At 42.2% G+C, this 19213-nt stretch overlaps 2 protein-coding genes across 3 annotated transcripts in view; one reads left to right on the forward strand and one right to left on the reverse strand.

Annotated features, from left to right (window-relative positions):
* LOC115201575 (metal transporter CNNM4-like) overlaps nt 1-3126 on the reverse strand; it is a 17309-nt gene extending 14183 nt beyond the window's left edge. Inside the window, exons 1-3 of the mRNA XM_029765337.1 lie at nt 2613-3126; nt 2407-2509; nt 1262-2260 (exon numbers count right to left, since the gene is read on the reverse strand). Coding sequence (XP_029621197.1) covers nt 1262-2260; nt 2407-2509; nt 2613-3008 — 1498 coding nt within the window. The 5' untranslated portion in view covers nt 3009-3126. The remainder of the gene's footprint in view (nt 1-1261; nt 2261-2406; nt 2510-2612) is intronic.
* A 5709-nt stretch (nt 3127-8835) lies between these two features.
* The window catches only part of LOC115201576 (inactive heparanase-2), a 155356-nt gene continuing 144978 nt past the window's right edge, over nt 8836-19213 (forward strand). For both annotated transcript variants that reach the window (XM_029765338.1, XM_029765339.1), the window contains exons 1-3: nt 8836-9125; nt 12207-12361; nt 12632-12793. In XM_029765338.1, the coding sequence (XP_029621198.1) occupies nt 8860-9125; nt 12207-12361; nt 12632-12793 (583 nt within the window). In that variant the 5' untranslated portion in view covers nt 8836-8859. The remainder of the gene's footprint in view (nt 9126-12206; nt 12362-12631; nt 12794-19213) is intronic.

The raw sequence follows: 19213 nt of genomic DNA on the forward strand, positions 1-19213 counted from the left end.
CCAGCATCCCTGCTCTCCTCAGACGCTCTTACAGACAATAGAACATCTCTGCCAGTGAACTGATCCTCTGGCAACCACAGCATGGTACCAGCAGAAGGGGCAACCCAGTAATCATGTGTGTGGACCAGCTTAAATGTGACACCGGACTGGAGGAAGAGGAGACTGCGTCTCCAGTGGAGGACAGGCAGCTCTGGAAGTCCCACTTCTACTGCCATCGACCCCAGACAACCAGATGATGATGAATATGATAAACATAAATATCATTGGAAACGTGAATGTTACTTTGAGTCACTCCACAAAAATAATGTTGATTGAATAAGGCCCTCTTATCCAACTCATTTCCATAATTAAACCGTTCAGATGACCATCTCTGAGCCCTCATGGACAAACCAACCGTGTCAATCTGAATAGCATATGAATGAAGCCCTAGTCCTTCTCGTCCTAGTGGACACTGCTGTCTCCGTCCCAAAGCCTCCAGTGTGATTCTCTCTGTCAGAGCACATGAAATCTACTTATGTTTATCATGCAACACACAGGAGAGAAACCATGCCTGTTCATTTCACCCACTCAACAATCTACATTACTTGTATATAGCTGCTAACAATGTACTGAGTATGACTCTGGAGAATACACCTCCACCTGTTTTCTTACAAAATGGTGGTGCATTTCCTACATATTTAACTCTATATATGCTACCTGATTTTGCATATCATTTTTTCTCTATACAACAGTGTAGACTGAACTCAGGTGTGAGTGGGATCTACCTGGCTCAGGGGCAGACTGGGACCAGAAATCTGCCTTGGAGAAAATGTTTTCCTTGAGGCCCCCACACCTGCCCATTTTTTGTTTTACCCCCATTATTATCCAGATAATGACCATTTTGCAGACAAAAAAACAAACAAGTTAGACAGGCCCACTGGCCCAAAAATGGACCAGCCTGAAATGCCAGATGGCCCATCTGCCCTTAGCCTGGTCTGAAATGCCAGATGTCCGTCCGCCCCTAGCCCGGTCTGAAATGCCAGATGGCCCATCCGCCCCTAGCCCGGTCTGAAATGCCAGATGGCCCGTCCGCCCCTAGCCCGGTCTGAAATGCCAGATGGCCAGTCTGCCCCTGGCCCGGTCTGAAATCCCAGATGGCCCGTCCGCCCCTAGCCTGGTCTGAAATCCTAGATGGCCCGTCCGCCCCTAGCCTGGTCTGAAATCCCAGATGGCCAGTCCGCCCCTAGCCCGGTCTGAAATGCCAGATGGCCCATCCCATTACCTCTCTTGAACTCCTCCAGCATCACATCCAGTTTGGTGTCTCTGAACACACAGTGCATGGGGTGTTTGTAGAACTGGGTGATGGTCTTCAGCGGGGTGCAGTCATCCGGGTCCACGAACGCCAGGTCTTTGACGAAGAGGATATCAACGATGTTGGACCTGTCGTTCTCATAGACCGGGATCCGGGTGAACCCGCTCTGCATGACGTCAGACATAGTACAGAAGTCTAGAACAGCATCTGAGGAGAGCATATAACAGTCCGCCAGCGGGGTGTGAACTTGTTCTACGGTCTTGGTGCGTAACTCCAGAGCGCCCTGGATGATGTTTACTTCCTCTTTGACCAGGTCGTGGTAGGGGTCTGTGACGCGCAGCATGGCCACCAGTTTCTCTCTGGTGTAGAAGTTACTGATCTCCTGGTGAAGCATGATGTCTAGGAGCTTGGAGACGGGGTAGGAGATGGGGAAGGAGACCAGCATTAGAAGCCGGGTGGCCCAGACTGTTTTGGAGGCGATGGCGAGGCTGTGTCTGGACGCCACAGAGTGAGGCAGGATCTCTCCTATGAAGAATATACCGAAAGTGCAGGTAGCAAGGGAGGTGGGAGTCATCCCGATAATCTGGCACATCCACACCACGAAACAGGTGTTGGTCAGCACGTTTCCCAGCACCACAGTACATAGGATGTAGTTGCCATGTTTACGCACGGATTCGATCTTGTGTGCGTATTTTTGTTCCTTCTCGGTGCCGCTGTTTTGGAGAACGCGGAGCTCGACGGGATCCATGGCTAGCATACTGATGTTCAGCCCGCTGCAAAGCGCAGAGAGTCCCAATAAAATCACCGACACCCCCAACTGGAGCCACACATCCGCATGCGGGGGTCGCTCCACCACCGCTAGCCAGAAGTCTCTGGTGCTGAAATGCTCCCACTTCACCCCGTCAAACGCGCACATGGAGTAGTATTTGATCCGCTCATCTTTGCGCAGGTCTTTGGCGAGCAGCTCCACTATAGAATCAGAATCAAATTACAAAAAGGTCATCATCAGACAAAAGAAAAACGCACATTAACATGTAAGATTATTATTATTTAAAAAATGTAATCTAAGATTCAACAAGGATAAAAACATGTAAGTATAGAGTAAATAAACGGACCTAGAACAGAGTTGTGGCTGGACGCAGACCTGAAGGAACCCAGCAACTCGATGTCAGAACTCCGAGCGAGCTCGTCCACGCACGGGTTCCGTTTGGAAGGGACCTAAATACAAATTGATATTTTATCACGATATTTAGGTTATTTCATAAAACATATTTAATATATAGCTTTAATGCTAAATGGTCAATACATTCAATAAACTGACCAGTCCCTCCCCCTCTCCTCGCGTTCGCTCTCCACCTGGTTCTTCTATGAAGGCGATCCATGGTGCGGCAGCGTCAGCTTCTGGTCTCCCACTCCCAGAGTGGTTGTTGGCTCTCTGTGTAACCGAGGATGCTGCGTAGTAAACCCGCAGCATGAACCGCGTACCCTCGGTCGCCTGGAGCAGCCCGTCCTGCACTGACAGATCCCCGGCTTTAGTGTCCTCTGGGCGGACGCCAAGCAATCCCTTCGCCTGGGCTGGGAGAAAGAAGAGGAGGATGAGAAAGGTAAAGCGGTGAAACGACAGCAGGCGGCAGGGATGAGGTGAGATGCGATGAGGTGAGGAGGAAGCTACCGCAGCATCAGCAGCCATCATGCTGAATAAACTACAGAGGGACATTGGCGGAGGTTGGGTCACGTGGTCACGGTTTTTACGCTGGCTCTGCTTGAATCAGCATAACAGCTGGACAGCCACATACCGAGAGAGAGAGAGAGAGAGAGAGAGAGAGAGAGATCGGGCATGCGTGGGCCTTACAAAATCCCATGCAGTACAATGACGTAATGTCATTTTGCGTGCCATTACAATCTAAAAATAGAAGACAGGAAATGCCCTATCATCAGAGCTACTTCCCAGGGTGACTGTCTGTCGCTCCGTGCAGAGACCACAATCATAGACACACACCAAATAGTCTACTCTACTGTGTGTGTGTGTGTGTGTGTGTGTGTGTGTGTGTGTGTGTGTGTGTGTGTGTGTGTGTGTGTGTGTGTGTGTGTGTGTGTGTGTGTGTGTGTGTGTGTGTGTGTGTGTGTGTGTGTGTGTGTGTGTGTGTGTGTGTGTGTGTGTGTTGTGTGTCGTTTTTGGGGGGGTATCTACTTTACTGTTGATATTTTTGACTACTTTTACTTTTACTACACTACATTCCTAAAAAAATAGATGTACTTTTTACTCCCAATCATTTCCCCTGAAACCCAAAAGTACTGTTACATGTCGAATACTCAGGTAGGACAACAACATGGTCAAATTCACGCACCTATCAATATAACGTTTGTCATCCCTACTGCCTCCGTTCTGGCAGACTCACTTAACACGAATACTGTGTTAGTAAATGATGTCTGACTGTTGGAGTTCGACCCTGTCTGTCTGTAAATGGTGCTGTCTGCTTTGTTTAATATAAGGAATTTGATGTATAGCATTTACTTGTGCTTTTTACTTTTTCTCAGGTATTACAATTGAGTACTTTTCCCACCACTCTACTGAAGTATATTTAAAACCAGATACTTTTAGACTTTTACTCAATTATTATTTTACTGGGTGACTTTTACTTTTACTTGAGTCATTTTCTATTAAGGTATGTTTACTTTTACTAAAGTATGAGCATTGAGTACTTTTCCCAGCGCTGTATGTGTCTTCTCGCTGACACCGGACTGATGCACAGCACGCTGTGTAGACACGTGGGTCTTGCGTCAGCCAGGCTAGTGTGTACGTCTGCGTTTGTTCATTTTCTGTCACTGTTTCTCTATAAGGCTATTTTTTCCCACAATCAGCATCCTCCTCATCATCACAATCATTACCATCACAATCATCCTCATCATCATTATCACATTGGGTCAGTCGATTTTTCTAGAAACTATTATACAGTATTCCACGAGATGGCAGTGTAGACTCCTCAGCAGCTCTGGAATCAAATTCCGCTGAACGAGCTCTTCAACCGAAGTCAAGTTGTTCATTTAGCCTCCTGATGTGAGTCATGTCATTTCATTTCACATTATAGGTTATAGACATTAAAGTGATTTAATTAGTACAGTAATAAAAGCATAGTTGTATTTTAAAGACAATAATAGGTTATGGGTCAATGTTTTGGGCCTTATTTATAATTTTCTAATGATTTACACCCGCAATTGTTATTTATATATTATTTAGACTTTACAGGAACCAATCAGATTTAGGCCTACGAACAAATGCAAACGACATTTTATAAATTGTAGGCCTGGTGCCAAAGTCTATTTAAGATATATGTTCAGATTTTAGTATAGCCTACATGTTAAACTACTCTAAGCAACAAAACGAGAAATGTGGACAGATTGAGCAAAGCACGCCATTAATTTGGTTTAATACTAGGATAAATGAAAAAGAGATAAGAACACGCAGGGACTTGGGCCATGATTAAAACATGCCATGAATAGAGACCATAGAGACGACAATATTCCTTGTTCCAAAACGTTGTGTCCGGGTCCACGAACGCTCTTTCGTCCAGTGGTAGGCCAACCTCTCTGTCTCTGCTATTCTCCTCCTAAACCAGCAGATTTCACACAAAAGCACGCTTCCGCTCTTCAGGTCCTCACACTTCGCCAATATTCGTAAAAGCGCGCGTCAACCGTGCCTTTTAAGCCGTGACCCTTTCCTCGCCTGTTTGAGACAGTTTGCCTAATATCCTGCTTGTGGTGTGTCCGTAAAAAGCCTATCCTCACTCCCTCCCTCGCCCCCGCTCCCTCTCTGCTACCATGCTCCAAAATCACTTTTATTTGCCAAAATATATTTTCATTTGGAAGCATAATCGAAGTCAGATATGAATAATTTTAAAGAGATAATAAGCCATATAACCACAAAAATGTATAGGTCTTATTGATCTCTTAAATTCTGTTAAATTCTTAAAGCTACATACATTTCAACAATATCTGTTTTCATATAGGCTATAATTGCTTCACAGACGAAATGGTTTTTACATGTAGGGATGTGATCGTTGTTCTACTCTCTGTTGTATTTTTCCCCATGTAAATGACTATTTTTCGTTTATAATATAATATTATTGGGCTGTTGCTGTTGTTGTTATTATTATTGTCATAATTATTAGTATGTTATTATTAGGGTGTAGGACTATGGTGGTGTTGTTTACAGTGTGTATAGAGTTTTCAACTTGGATACAAGGCCAGGGCTTACTTTTTAAAATTATTATTTGATGAATGGAGTCGAAAAGTTATAGTTTTCCTAAAGTCATAATATTTAACATTTAGTCATTATTTAGTCAAAACCTTCCGAAAGTAATTACTCAAAGTCAGCCATAGGCTACACACACTTTTGATGGTTTATACCACTGGCATAAATAGTTTAAGTTAGTAGGGAAAAAGGTGACATGAGATAACATTCGACAAGTGTTAAAAGCAGAAGAGTAATGTTAGTTGGCCAACGTTATTATCTAAGTCGAAACGAATTTGACACTTGGCAAATGTACCATGCAGTGATGAGAAACACGATGAAGTCAAGAAATGCTCGTCTGTGTGAAGGTGGCGCGTTCACTAGCCCACCAGGAGCAGATCGATGTTTCTCTCCTACAAAACACATCTTTAATGTTCTTCCATTTTCATCATGTGCTATCACAATTGAACTCCAATTGTTTGATGAAGTTGAAATATATTTTCACATAGGCAACAACTCGTTTCTATAATGTTATGTGTCATACGAGAAGAAAAGAAACGTTGGATTAGGCTAGGCCTATAGCGGGCCTTACTGGGCCTTCATGTTTTACTGTAGTTCATATAAAGTACTCTTTATATTATATTTCATTTAGTTGTAATTTCTGGAAATCTTACAGACTGTGGCTTTATCACATCTATTTGAGTATCAGAACAATGTATTTTTTTTTACTAATTGCATTCACCATAGACTATCCGTCTCCATATCGTTCAAGGAGCGGGGCACTAAATACTTGTTATAATTCCCTTTATGTTCTATTCAACATTTTAATAACAAGTACTGGGGGGGGGATCATCGAACCTTTATGAAAATCACATGTTGTGTTTACCTCTCAATCCCAAACACTTTACACAATGTGTCTTCAAACGACTCCAAATGACGTCTACAGTATATCTGCCATAGACATGCAGTAAAAGACCGTAACCGGAAGAGGGATTTTGGTCGGTTGCCATAGGACCGCTACAGCCGTGGCGGGACATATCAAAGACTCATTTCTTATCCTGGTAAAGTGATGGATCAAGCGAAGATCCCACTGCGATATAAAGATATTGATATCTAGAGGTAGAGATGTTTGGAGAGGCTGAAAGGGAGGCAGAGGTTTGTTCCCCGCTGTTAGAGCTGCATATTTGGAATAGATGGACAGTGGGGTCTGATCCTGGACCACATATCTATGAACAGTTGATAAAGCTGATCGATGAACAGCAACGGGCTCGTTGCTTTCCAATGCCCTAGCAGCTAAAGACTTTGTCGTACATGTCCTGTCGATGTTTGTCTCCACATTACCTTTGTTTTACTATGGTTCTCTTTAGCTCAGTTTGTAGAGCATGGCGCTTTCAACTCCAGGATAGTGGGTTCGATCTCCGGGACCACCTGTACGTGACTGTGCATTTCTTTGGTCAAAAGCGCCTGTGCTAAATAGCATATACAGTTGAGCCAGGCCTCACGAACCTTCAAGAATGAACATCGAGATTTCTAACAGTTGTTTGAATGTGTTAATGTTGGTGCGTTCAACATGAAGTTGGTTAAGTAGACAATACAAGCCGTTGACTTTAACAGAGGGGATTACACAACGTTCTTTACATATCTCAGTCTTCCCAATCACACTGCACTTTCTCTACACGGAAGTAGCCTACAATCAGCGACCTCAGGCGACCAGAGTCATTAGGCTGAGACGAGCCAGGCCGAGGTAAGGCGAAGTTGTTGGGAAAACCACCAGCGACCAAGCTGTGTGTAGGCCCTCTGATCAAAGAACATCTGGAGAGAGACTTTATATAACGTTTTTATAGGTATGTTAAATCTGTAGGCTGTAGAGTTCTAAATTCGTTTTTAATATGTTTTTGGAAGCGCACCAAGTACGGCTGAGTTTGGTCGTGTCCTCCAAAGCTCAGGGTTGATCATTGTTAAGCCTGTAAAGCGCGATGAAGTCACGGGTTAAACTGTAAACATATTAGCACAGATCAAACTAAACATTAGCCTGGTGATCTCAGCTGCTCTATTTTAATAAAACACAATTGAATACAGATTTGGCCATTACACAGCCTACTTGTGCGTAGAACCAACACAACACAATATTTTATCGCATAGCCAACTAGTAACTTGTCTTGTCTTGTTGGCCTTACTGATCTAGGACCGTACCCCAAGGAGTTAACTTTTCGATCACAGTGCATAAAAACCGTTCCGTTCAAAGTTTAAGAACATCAATGGGTCTATATTTAATGTATTTACTTTCATGAGAGATGTGTGATTCACAGATAATTGGAGAATATAAATGTTCAGACTCCTACGTGGCCCTGCAATTGTAATTTCCGTGATTAATTAGTTGTTTTTTTTTACACAAATCCTCACTTATTTCCAAGATCCACGGTCCACTAGTTTTTGCCTTAGTAGGCTATTTCTAGAGAATACTTTTGAATACACGGTTTACATAACGCTTGTTTTTAATAATTTCATTTGTTATAAGGATGTGTTGGTATTGTTTTGTCCGAGAGTGACAAAACATTAAAATATATTGTTGCCATTTACAAGTAGGAATTAGGCCTATATTTTACTAGCAAAACGAGGAAATGGTAATCTGGCCTGCACGGTAGGCTAAATAAGGCGTCCCTCTCCCAGTTTGGTTTGAAAATTACCGTTATTTGACGTCTTTCCATTTAGTTTCTTCCTCTATTGACGTTCTGCGTATAACCCAAGTCCCTCATGGGGAAACCATAAAAATAACTTAGAAATCTAAAATAGTCCTACATTCATATGAATGTTATGATGTCATTATACATTTGTTTTATACACAATTCAATCATTGCATCAGACAAATTTCAATTCAGATTCACATGAAAATGGATGTTTTGTGGCAGGCACATCAATTTCACAAGTCATACAAACAAGAAATAGTATTTTGTTGAGCTCTGCGATGCGCACTTAGAATATTGATAAATAGCTCCCTGTTTTCTCCACGACACCTCAAGGTTACTATGAGTCTTCATACAGTACCTTAGAGAAAAAACTCTGCTCAGTCCTGGAGCGGGGCGGTGCTGCCGCCTCTCCTCCCCCCGGCTCATGGCCCTCTCTAGCGGGAAGGCTGGCCCAGGGCGTGCGCTACCCTTTCCAGATCCCAACAACACGGAGGGGGACGCAGGGGGAGACGGACAGAAAGATAGATAGATCTCTTCACTCAAAGGAAAAGGAGAGTGCATTCGGACTATACGGTATAACTTCCCTCAAACCGCAGAGCACGGCCTTCGTATTAAGAACAGTGTTCCATCCGTGGTACCAAGCCAGGGAGATGCCCAAACCGACGACATGTCCCTTCCCAGGCTCCTCTCTGTGGCTGGCATCCGTTGCTCTGATGGTGCAGTCGGTGATCTCCACTTCTTCGACCTACCGGAGACCTGCACCGGGTGGCGGGGGGAAGAGAACAGGGTTAATGGAGAGGACGCTGATTCTGCTGGATGTCAACACCCGCAGTCCAGTACAAGTTCTAAACGACAACTTCCTCTCTTTACAGTTGGATCCGTCCATTATAAAGGACGGGTGGCTGGACTTCCTGAGGTAGATTCCCTTATCACTCTGTCTGCTGGATCGGCTTGACTGTCTTATTCTCATCTTTGGATCGGATGCATTGTTGTTGGTTTAGATGTCTCCGTTGAGCATGATCGGATTCAGTTTTATTACTATATTATGACATTGGGGAATCGTTAAACCATTTCAGTTGTTGGTTGGTGTCGTTTTGTGCATCGGGCCTTTGTTTAGGTGACATTAGATATGGGCTATATGGAAATATGGAGTGGGCTAGAGATTGTAGCAGGCCTAACTTCATAATAATGTCGTCGAGCATTTCGTCTCGATCACACCGACAGTGTTTTTGCATTTTGGTACATCAGAAGTACATTCATTTCCAACGGAACGCTGCGTTTGAACTGCAGCGTTGCGTTGCAGAGGTAGTTGCAGTGTGTTGTGTGTGGTGTAGATGTTGGATTTATCTAACGTATGTATCAAACTGGATGCGTCGACGGCTTGACAGAAATGGTAGCAGAAAGTGAATGTTGAACTATTGTTGCACACATATCCAGAAGAAGCTGCGTACCATTTTGCACAAGGACACAGTCGGTGATATCTAGGCGTTACCAATTTGTTTGTATAGTATAGTCGCCTATTTTCTCATTTCAGTTTAGACACCTTTTGACACCTTTTGGCGTCATTCTCCTGTGGCATGCGTGAATCAGCCTACCCACGGGGCACACACTGGTTAAATAAACGTTGTTTCCACGTCATTTAAATGAAATTACGTTGAACAAACGTGGAAGAGACTTTGAATTCACGTCTGTGCCCAGTGGGTACACAGAATGTAAGTTAGAAACATCTATTTAACCTGGTGGTGTTAATAATGGGCTTAGTTGTGGAATAATACGATATTTATATTTATTTATAGTTCACGGCTGCATCGCAAAAGGTTGGCTATGGAGGGGGACAGTTTATATTGCGAGTAGTAGGCCTACATGGTGCATATGAGGCTCCCTGAAGACTTTCCGTAAACAGAGGTTTCTTATTTCCAAGAAAAGGTCCACTGTTATTGTCTGGGAGGAGAGAACGAGGTCATGGCATTTTAACATAGCTATATGATTTAAGTATGATTCATTAGAAATGCAATTGAGCACCCGTTTGTATTCCTCTATATCGACATGTTTGTGATCTTGAAAAACAGTTGGAATCGGCTACTCAGATATTATTGGAGTCACAGAACGTGGTGCCCTGGAAGTAAACCATTTCAGCTTCCAATCAGCTTTTGCTATTGCGCAACGTTCCCAGATTGAACTTTTACCAGTCAGTGGGAAACTTTAGGGTCAGGGTTTTAGCAATAATTGAATTGTGGGTTAACTAGATGAAAATTGTAATTCCTAGAAGAACGCGTTCAATCATATGGGGCTATAACTTCGTGTATTGCCTGGTTGATTTGTATGATATCAACCTCCAGCAAGTAAATGTTGTCTACATCAATTTAATAATACTAATGATAATGATCAGCATAAAGAACATATTTATAATCATCATAATATCAATAACACCCTCATGTGATTAAACAATTATAGCCTTCCAGCAAGTTTTAGCTTTACTTTGGTTCATACTTTTCACTATCTTCCTATCTGCCTGTATTCACTGACAATTTCAATGCACATTTTTCTAAAACATTTCTCCCAGATTTCTTTCTTAAAATGTAGTGTTGACGTTTATATGAACCGATATTTGAATTAACAGACCTCGAGGAAACTTTGGTGATCGTCATATCTGATAACATACTGCCCAGGCACCCTGAATCCATGGCCTAAATTCACTTTTTTTGGTCGGTCGGTGGATTTTAGAGACATAAAAAGGCAATTATTAAAATAGAAAGCTAGGTGATTTAACTACTACAATAGTCTACAATTATCATCAAAATTGCACTTTATCAAGTTTGCATGAATTCGGCTAAAATCTCAACATGGAATGTGTCGGCCTATATTCTGTTTACAAAAACAACACAATGAGGTAGGCCTAAATGCTAATCCCATAAAATATTATTCAACACTGCATTAAAGCTACAGTACAATTTCCAGTCATTTAAATGAATAGGAAATATTCCTTTAATTTAGAAGAATGTGACATAAATAATAAATATAGGCCTACTACAAAACTTTCCTTTTCTCCATGTTTTTGGTCAAATGAGACTTTCTAAACAAATAATGACCAGTTTCAAATTTTATTTTAAAAAGTAGGTCAATGGAATGTCATTCCTTGAACAATACAGAAAACAAGTGCAATTTGCATGTGAAAATGTCTTGCGTGGGGTTTATTTGCTCCACTTTTAATGATATGCAGAAATTACAGTGTGGCTATGGTCGAAAAGTAGAACGTTTCTGTTTTTCATTCCGTGTCCAGTTTGGCAACACAACAGTAGAAGGGAACGTAATCCTTAACACGTTTTCTATCCTAGAGCTGAGAGATATATTATTGATAGACGGTTAACAGCGGCACCGTGAGAGGGTCATAAAAGTCCTGTTATAACGGAAAAGCTTTCCTGTCTTACTTATAAGGCCATTATGTAAATACGAGTAGGGTTCACTCGCTTGACTCCCAGAGAAACCTATAAGTGAGAAGAATGGTAAAATGTGTTTTGGAAGGCCAGTCGGGAAAGCTCATGGACAGGGATTTTCCAGAGTGTGGAAGATAGTTGTGTCCTTCTGGGCACCGTCGCACCATCATAAATGTTGCCCTGTGACATCTAAATACCACTCAAACGTACTCCCGTGATAAATTAAATTGGCTGCATGTCTAGCTTTCTTTTGCTGAATCTGAATGCATAGGGAATGCAAATTACGTGAGCTGTTTGTCTAGTGAAAGTAGATCTCAGCCTCTGCGGAGTATGCCGCTAGTGCTGAATATTGCAACGGCCATATACCCACTACGGAAATTATTTAAAAAGTAACATCAAAGTAAAAGTAATTTCTTCTCAGAGTTGTATTTATACGTTGTGTATATGCATAATCGTGTTGGGTTTTTCATGCTATTTTTTTGTTGTTACAGAGCCTTACAAACCACAACATTTCAGATGTATTTGTGAACATATTCTTATCAGTCCTCTGTCTCCATGTGTAGTTCCAAGCGTTTAGTAACCCTAGCCCGAGGACTGTCCCCGGCCTATCTGAGGTTCGGAGGAAAGAGAACCGACTTCCTTCAGTTTCACAACCGGAAGAACCATGCCAAGTTCAGAGGCCCCGGCCCAGATCACTACCTAAAGAACTACGAAGATGGTGAGTTAGGCATTATGGATTTGATTATTCCTTTACAGAAATGTTAAACACTATTTTGTAATCTTTATTTCTTGTGTTGTTTTCCCAATTTGATTATAAAATTTTTGAAATGTTTAAATATACTTTAGATACAGTTGAAATCTTCTATATCCATGTATAACCATAGGCCTATACTTGTTCTGTAGAAATTGAAATTCAAGCAAGCTTTATTACCATGATAAAGACATTTCAACTAGAATGACCTTTTGTGGTCTCTGTGTCCACCCTCAGACATAGTGCGTAGTGACATCGCCCTGGACAAACAGAGGGGCTGTAAGCTGGTCAACCACCCTGACATGATGCTGGAGCTGCAGAGAGAGAAGGCAGCTCAGATGCAGCTTGTCCTCCTCAAGGAACAGCTCTCCAACCTCTACAGTAACATCACAATAACAGGTAGGAGATCACACACACACACACACACACACACACACACACACACACACACACACACACACACACACACACACACACACACACACACACACACATACAGATGCACACACACACACACACACACACACACACACACACACACACACACACACACACACACACACACACACACACACACACACACACACACACACACACACACACCACACACATGCGCGCGCGCTCTCTCTCTCTCTCTCTCTCACACACTGTTTATTAAGTCAATCTTGCGAGAGCACAGCGATGTAAACCATCACCCCTCAGAATGACTAATGAAGGGATGGAGAGGAAGCGGGGAGGCGGAGACTACTGGCATTTCTGAATGGAAGGTCTAACGTGTGTGTGTGTGTGTGTGTGTGTGTGTGTGTGTGTGTGTGTGTGGTGGTAACTGAGAACAGTTAGGGGCTGGCTGGCAGTAGGCTGGGTATACCGTATTATTTTGTAAACACTGCAAATTATAAATGAAATTGATACAGCTGCATGTTAAGTTTAATTGCTTCATTTTATTCCAGTGTGTGCGTGTGTCTACACGTGTGTGTGTGTTACAGTTCCGTTGGTGGTTTTAGAAATTGTGTGTTGCAATGCTTTGCGGTACTTACAATACCAGTTGTGGTTCCAAATGTAATGATGGTTATTTCAAAACAAACCATATACTGCGGTTATAGTTTGGTCATTGTTATGAAATGACCATTTTACTGCTAGAAGGTACAGTAAAATACAAAGTAAACGGCAGTTTAGCAAAACCAAACGTAACCCCAGATGCAGTCTGCATATCTAACTGATCAACTAGAATGTAGAATGTTAAAGAGAGGAGAGATGAGGAAACTGCAGCTGTTTGTGATTTATTAGAATAAACCCCCCCCCCCATGCCTGCCCCCCCCCCCCCCCCCCCCCCCCCCCACCTGCCCTAGATCTGTCTTGAGAAACTAACTAAGGAGATATTCACATGATGAAATATCAGGAATATTGAGTGATTATTCAGACATATTTACCCTTAGGGAACTGATGCCATGACAGATAATTCCACCATTTTCACTGGAGACTTCAGAAATACTAATGTGTACATTAATACATATTCATATTTCATACATCTTTTTATTATCCCATGTGAATCTTCTTGAATCTGCATGTTCATCATAAATGCTCCACAAAGTGGTTTTGCATGAAAGCTTTTTTAATATACTGTAGTTTATAAGGTATTTTCTTACACATTTGTACATTGATATGCCTAGATATCCTTGAAGTCTATGCAGATCATCCATCATTGTAGAAGTTCTTCATACAGTACATACACAGGAGAGGTAAAGGGTTTGAATGAATGGCTTTTTAATACATCTCCACTATTTCAAGTCCTGTTTTATCAAACCCTGCTGATTCCCTTTGGTGAAGAGGTAGACATTGATGTGTGTGTGTGTGTGTGTGTGTGTGTGTGTGTGTGTGTGTATGTGAGAGAGAGAGAGATTCTGTGTGGACTGTATGTGAGTCTGTGTGTGTGTGTGTGTTTGTGTGAGTGTGTCAGTGTGGACTGTATGTGAGTCTGTGTGTGTGTGTTTGTGTGTGTGTGTCTGTGTGTGTGTGTGTGTGAGAGAGAGAGAGATTCTGTGTGGACTGTATGTGAGTCTGTGTGTGTGTGTTTGTGTGAGTGTGTCAGTGTGTCAGTGTGGACTGTATGTGAGTCTGTGTGTGTGTGTTTGTGTGAGTGTGTCAGTGTGAACTTTATGTGAGTCTGTGTGCGTGTGTGTGTGTGTGTGTGTGTGTGAGTGAGTGTGTGTGTGTGTGTGTGTGTGTACATGCGTGCGTGCGTGCGTGCGTGTGTGTGTGTGTGTGTGAGTGTGTGTGTGTGAGTGTGAACTGTATGTATGTCTGTGAGTCTGATTTCAAAGGGGCTCTAGCACACCAGTGAAAACATGGCCTGACTGCTCCTAACTTCAAGCACTGAAGAGACGATTGGAGGAGAACCATTTGTTCATGTTTAGGTGCAGAGGAGTTTCAGTTCACAAGTTCAGGAGTCACACTGTGTATCACCCTGTACTTTCTCTGTTGCAGCCTTGTAACATGGGTCTTATCATGAGATTGTGCCACGATATGGCCTAGCAATGTCTTCTGGTCCAAATGAAAGGACTCTTCTTACTTTCTTCAACGTTGTCTTTGCTCTTTTCCAGTGTCGCCCTACATTTGGTTTGGGGATGGATTAGGTCCCAGGGTTTTCTTTAACCTTCTGTGCCATGTCAGTTTGAAAAAAAGCGCTGCTCAAATACGATTTGATGGATTGATTTCTGATCAGTCATATTGATAAAGAAACAGCATCAGGAGGCTCTTTCCGCTCTGGTTATGCACTACATTAACAAAGCAGGGAATTCATGACAAGTAATGACATAGAGATCCTATAATGTATAGTAATTTATAGGGAATTATAGTGACATTTATAGCATAATGATTGAATAGGACACTATGGTGTGTTCCATCTTTGTATTTAATTGCTCATTAAGAGAATGAATTCTACAAAAAAGTTCCTTTCTTTTACACATAACATTAGGAAAGGAGTAATATTTTACTTCACAGACTCTCTTCCCATAAAATAATTCAGGAAAAATATTTATTGCCTGTCGCTCACCCTCTACAGTCTGCTGTGTGTGTGTGTGTGGCATGCGTGTGTGTGTGCGCATGAGTGTGTTGTTATTGAGCAGGTGCCAAGGCTGTGTTATCTCTGTAAATGGTAGGGAGTAAAGGAGAAGCCAAGCAGAAGGGCTTTATTTGCTCTAAGATGATTTTCTCGTTTACAAACGCAGTTTACAAACTTGCTGGACCGTCTCACGCAAATCACAGAGACAAACATACTGGGCTTGATTCTTAAACAAGATACTAGCTAACTTATCATTGTGGAAATGGTATGGTGCTTTCTTCATTTTGCACGTTTCTGTACCTCGTTTCTATTGCTCCTAAACTGACAAATGGCAAATAGCTTGTTGGGGAGCACCAGTAATGTCTGTAAGATGAAAGATAGAAACAGTATTGGAATGACCTGAGCTTTGTACAGAGATCTATGGGAAAGAAGTTCTCCTCTTCTCTCTAGCCTGTGTGCGCTGAGACATGGCTTACATGCCGTGGATATCTGATGAATACTGAGTAAGTAAGACCTGTAGTGGTCCAAGTATGCCAGCTGGGTCCCCTGTAAAGGCTCAATTAAATGACTTTTTGTTAAGTATTTACATTACACATTGCCTTGAACTGAAAAACGAATTTGTCAAAGTTTAATTTCAGAACATCCTTTAACTGTAAAGAATTGGAACAAGCCCTCATGGTTACCCTGTCTGTCTCTGTAGTGGTTTAGTGGGGAGGGTAACAGGGCACTGGGGAAGTGTTTAAGTAAGGTCTGGCAACAATCAGCCCAACTGTGTGTGTGTGTGTGTGTGTGTGTGTGTGCGCGCGCGTGTGTGTGTGTGTGTGTGTGTGTGTGTGTGTGTGTGTGTAGGCAGGTGGCGGACGTAGTCCCTTTAACAGCCCCTCTCCATCCTTTTCCACTCTACAGTCTGACCTCTGACCTCAACAAGCTCTCACAGGCTCACTGCAGAATCAGACGTTTGTCCACCTTCTCTATGAATCCAATTTTAAAGTTGCTCCAAATGTCAAATTTCCAAGTGTTTTTGTTGCTCCTGCCGCTCTGTATCATTTCAAATTTTGAAGTTAATGGTTATGTTTAGTCACTCATTGAATGGTTAAGGTAAGGGTTAAGGTAAGGGTTAAGGTTTGGGATAGGGTTAAACATTAAGTTTAGTCACTCATTCTGAATGGTTAAGGTAAGGGTTAAGGTCTGGGATAGGGTTAAACATTAAGTTCAGTCACTCATTCTGAATGGTTAAGGTAAGGGTTAAGGTAAGGGTTAAGGTTTGGGATAGGGTTAAACATTAAGTTTAGTCACTCATTCTGAATGGTTAAGGTAAGGGTTATGGTAAGGGTTAAGGTCAGGGTTAAGGTTTGGGATAGGGTTAAACATTAAGTTTAGTCACTCATTCTGAATGGTTAAGGTAAGGGTTAAGGTCTGGGTTAAGGTAAGGGTTAAGGTAAGGGTTAAGGTCTGGGATAGGGTTAAACATTAAGTTTAGTCACTCATTCTGAATGGTTAAGGTAAGGGTTAAGGTTTGGGATAGGGTTAAACATTAAGTTTAGTCACTCATTCTGAATGGTTAAGGTAAGGGTTAAGGTCTGGGATAGGGTTAAACATTAAGTTCAGTCACTCATTCTGAATGGTTAAGGTAAGGGTTAAGGTAAGGGTTAAGGTTTGGGATAGGGTTAAACATTAAGTTTAGTCACTCATTCTGAATGGTTAAGGTAAGGGTTAAGGTAAGGGTTAAGGTCTGGGATAGGGTTAAACATTAAGTTTAGTCACTCATTCTGAATGGTTAAGGTAAGGGTTAAGGTTTGGGATAGGGTTAAACATTAAGTTTAGTCACTCATTCTGAATGGTTCAGGTAAGGGTTAAGGTCTGGGTTAAGGTAAGGGTTAAGGTCTGGGTTAAGGTAAGGGTTAAGGTCTGGGATAGGGTTAAACATTAAGTTTAGTCACTCATTCTGAATGGTTAAGGTAAGGGTTAAGGTCTGGGTTAAGGTAAGGGTTAAGGTCTGGGATAGGGTTAAACATATAGGTATTTTTTTTAAGTGTCCACTGTTGGGATCAAACACACAACCTTCTGATTGAGTCACAGATTTACACCATCCACCAACCTCAGGCAAAGTACAAGCCTACTTGATGGTACTAGTGCTCACTGTTGCCCCTGGTGGCTTCGTTTGAAGGCATTTCCCCACATCCTCAGGACAGAGGATAAACGTCAAATTTCGACATCAATCTTCATCGACCTGGCTGCTGAGCTAAGCTTGTTAGAGTTATCAGTAATGGCACCACACACACACACACACACACACACACACACACACACACACACACACACACACACACACACACACACACACACACACACACACACACACACACACACACACACACACACACAGCCCTCTTACGCTGTGAAAACATACCAGCTCAGACAAGGCGAAATCAAGGTCACCTTCACCCCTCATTGCCCAGACCCTCTCCTCTCACCCCTAAACTTCTGTCTCATCCTTCCCCCTTCTCTCACCCCCTCACCCCTATCATGTCCCAGCTTTCTTTTCATTTTTTATCTCTATCTCTGTTAGTCTTTCTGTGTTTCTGTCTCTCTCTCTCGCACTCTCTCTCTTTATCTGTCTTTCCCTTTCTCTCTCTCTCTCTCTCTCTCTCTCTCTCTCTCTCTCTCTCTCTCTCTCTCTCTTTCTCTCTCTGTCCTTTCTCTCTCTGTCCTTTCTCTTTTCTCTGCTTTCACTTTATTCTCCCCGCTTCCTCCCTCTGCTGAGTCCTGTTCATCCTTTTCACCTTCTCTCCTTGGCTTGTTTGTAGCTTGTTGTTCTTCGTATAAAGAATTCCATGTTCAAAAGTATGTTATATGATTTTACTCTACCTTGGTATAGAATTTTCATGAAGCGTTTAGAGCTAATTATTTCCTGTCGTGCCGCCCTCCTCTCTCTCTCTCTCTCTCTCTCTCTCTCTCTCTCTCTCTCTCTCTCTCTCTCTCAATTCAATTCAAGGGGCTTTATTGGCATGGGAAACATATGTTTACATTGCCAAAGCAAGTGAAATAGAAAATAAACAAAAGGGAAATAAACAATAAAAATGAACAGTAAACATTACACTCACATAAGTTCCAAAAGAATAAAGACATTTCAATTGTCATATTATGTCTTTATACAGTGTTGTAACGATGTGCAAGTTAAAGTACAAAAGGGAGAATAAATAAATATGGGTTGTATTTACAATGGTGTTTGTTCTGGTTGCCCTTTTCTTGTGGCAACAGGTCACACATCTTGCTGCTGTGATGGCACACTGTGGTATTTCACCCTCTCTCTCTCTCTCTCTCTCTCTCTCTCTCTCTCTCTCTCGCTCTCGCTCTCTCTCTCCGTCCCTCTCTGTCCCTCTCTGTACCTCTCTGTGTGGACACATATCAGGAAGTTTGAGAGTAGTTTGGTTTTGACCGAAGGTACCCCTTTGCTGACCCAATTTAACTTAGGGCCTTTTTAAACTACACTACTTTAACGACACAAACTAGGCCTTGTATAGAGTAAAGAGACATATCTAGATTCAAACTAGGCCTTGTATAGAGTAAAGAGACATATCTAGATTCAAACTAGGCCTTGTATAGAGTAAAGAGACATATCTAGATTCAAACTAGGCCTTGTATAGGGTAAAGAGACATATCTAGATTCAAACTAGGCCTTGTATAGAGTAAAGAGACATATCTAGATTCAAACTAGGCCTTGTATAGAGTAAAGAGACATATCTAGATTCAAACTA

The sequence above is a fragment of the Salmo trutta genome, chromosome 10 (genome assembly GCF_901001165.1).
Source record: "Salmo trutta chromosome 10, fSalTru1.1, whole genome shotgun sequence".
Classification (NCBI taxonomy): domain Eukaryota; kingdom Metazoa; phylum Chordata; class Actinopteri; order Salmoniformes; family Salmonidae; genus Salmo; species Salmo trutta.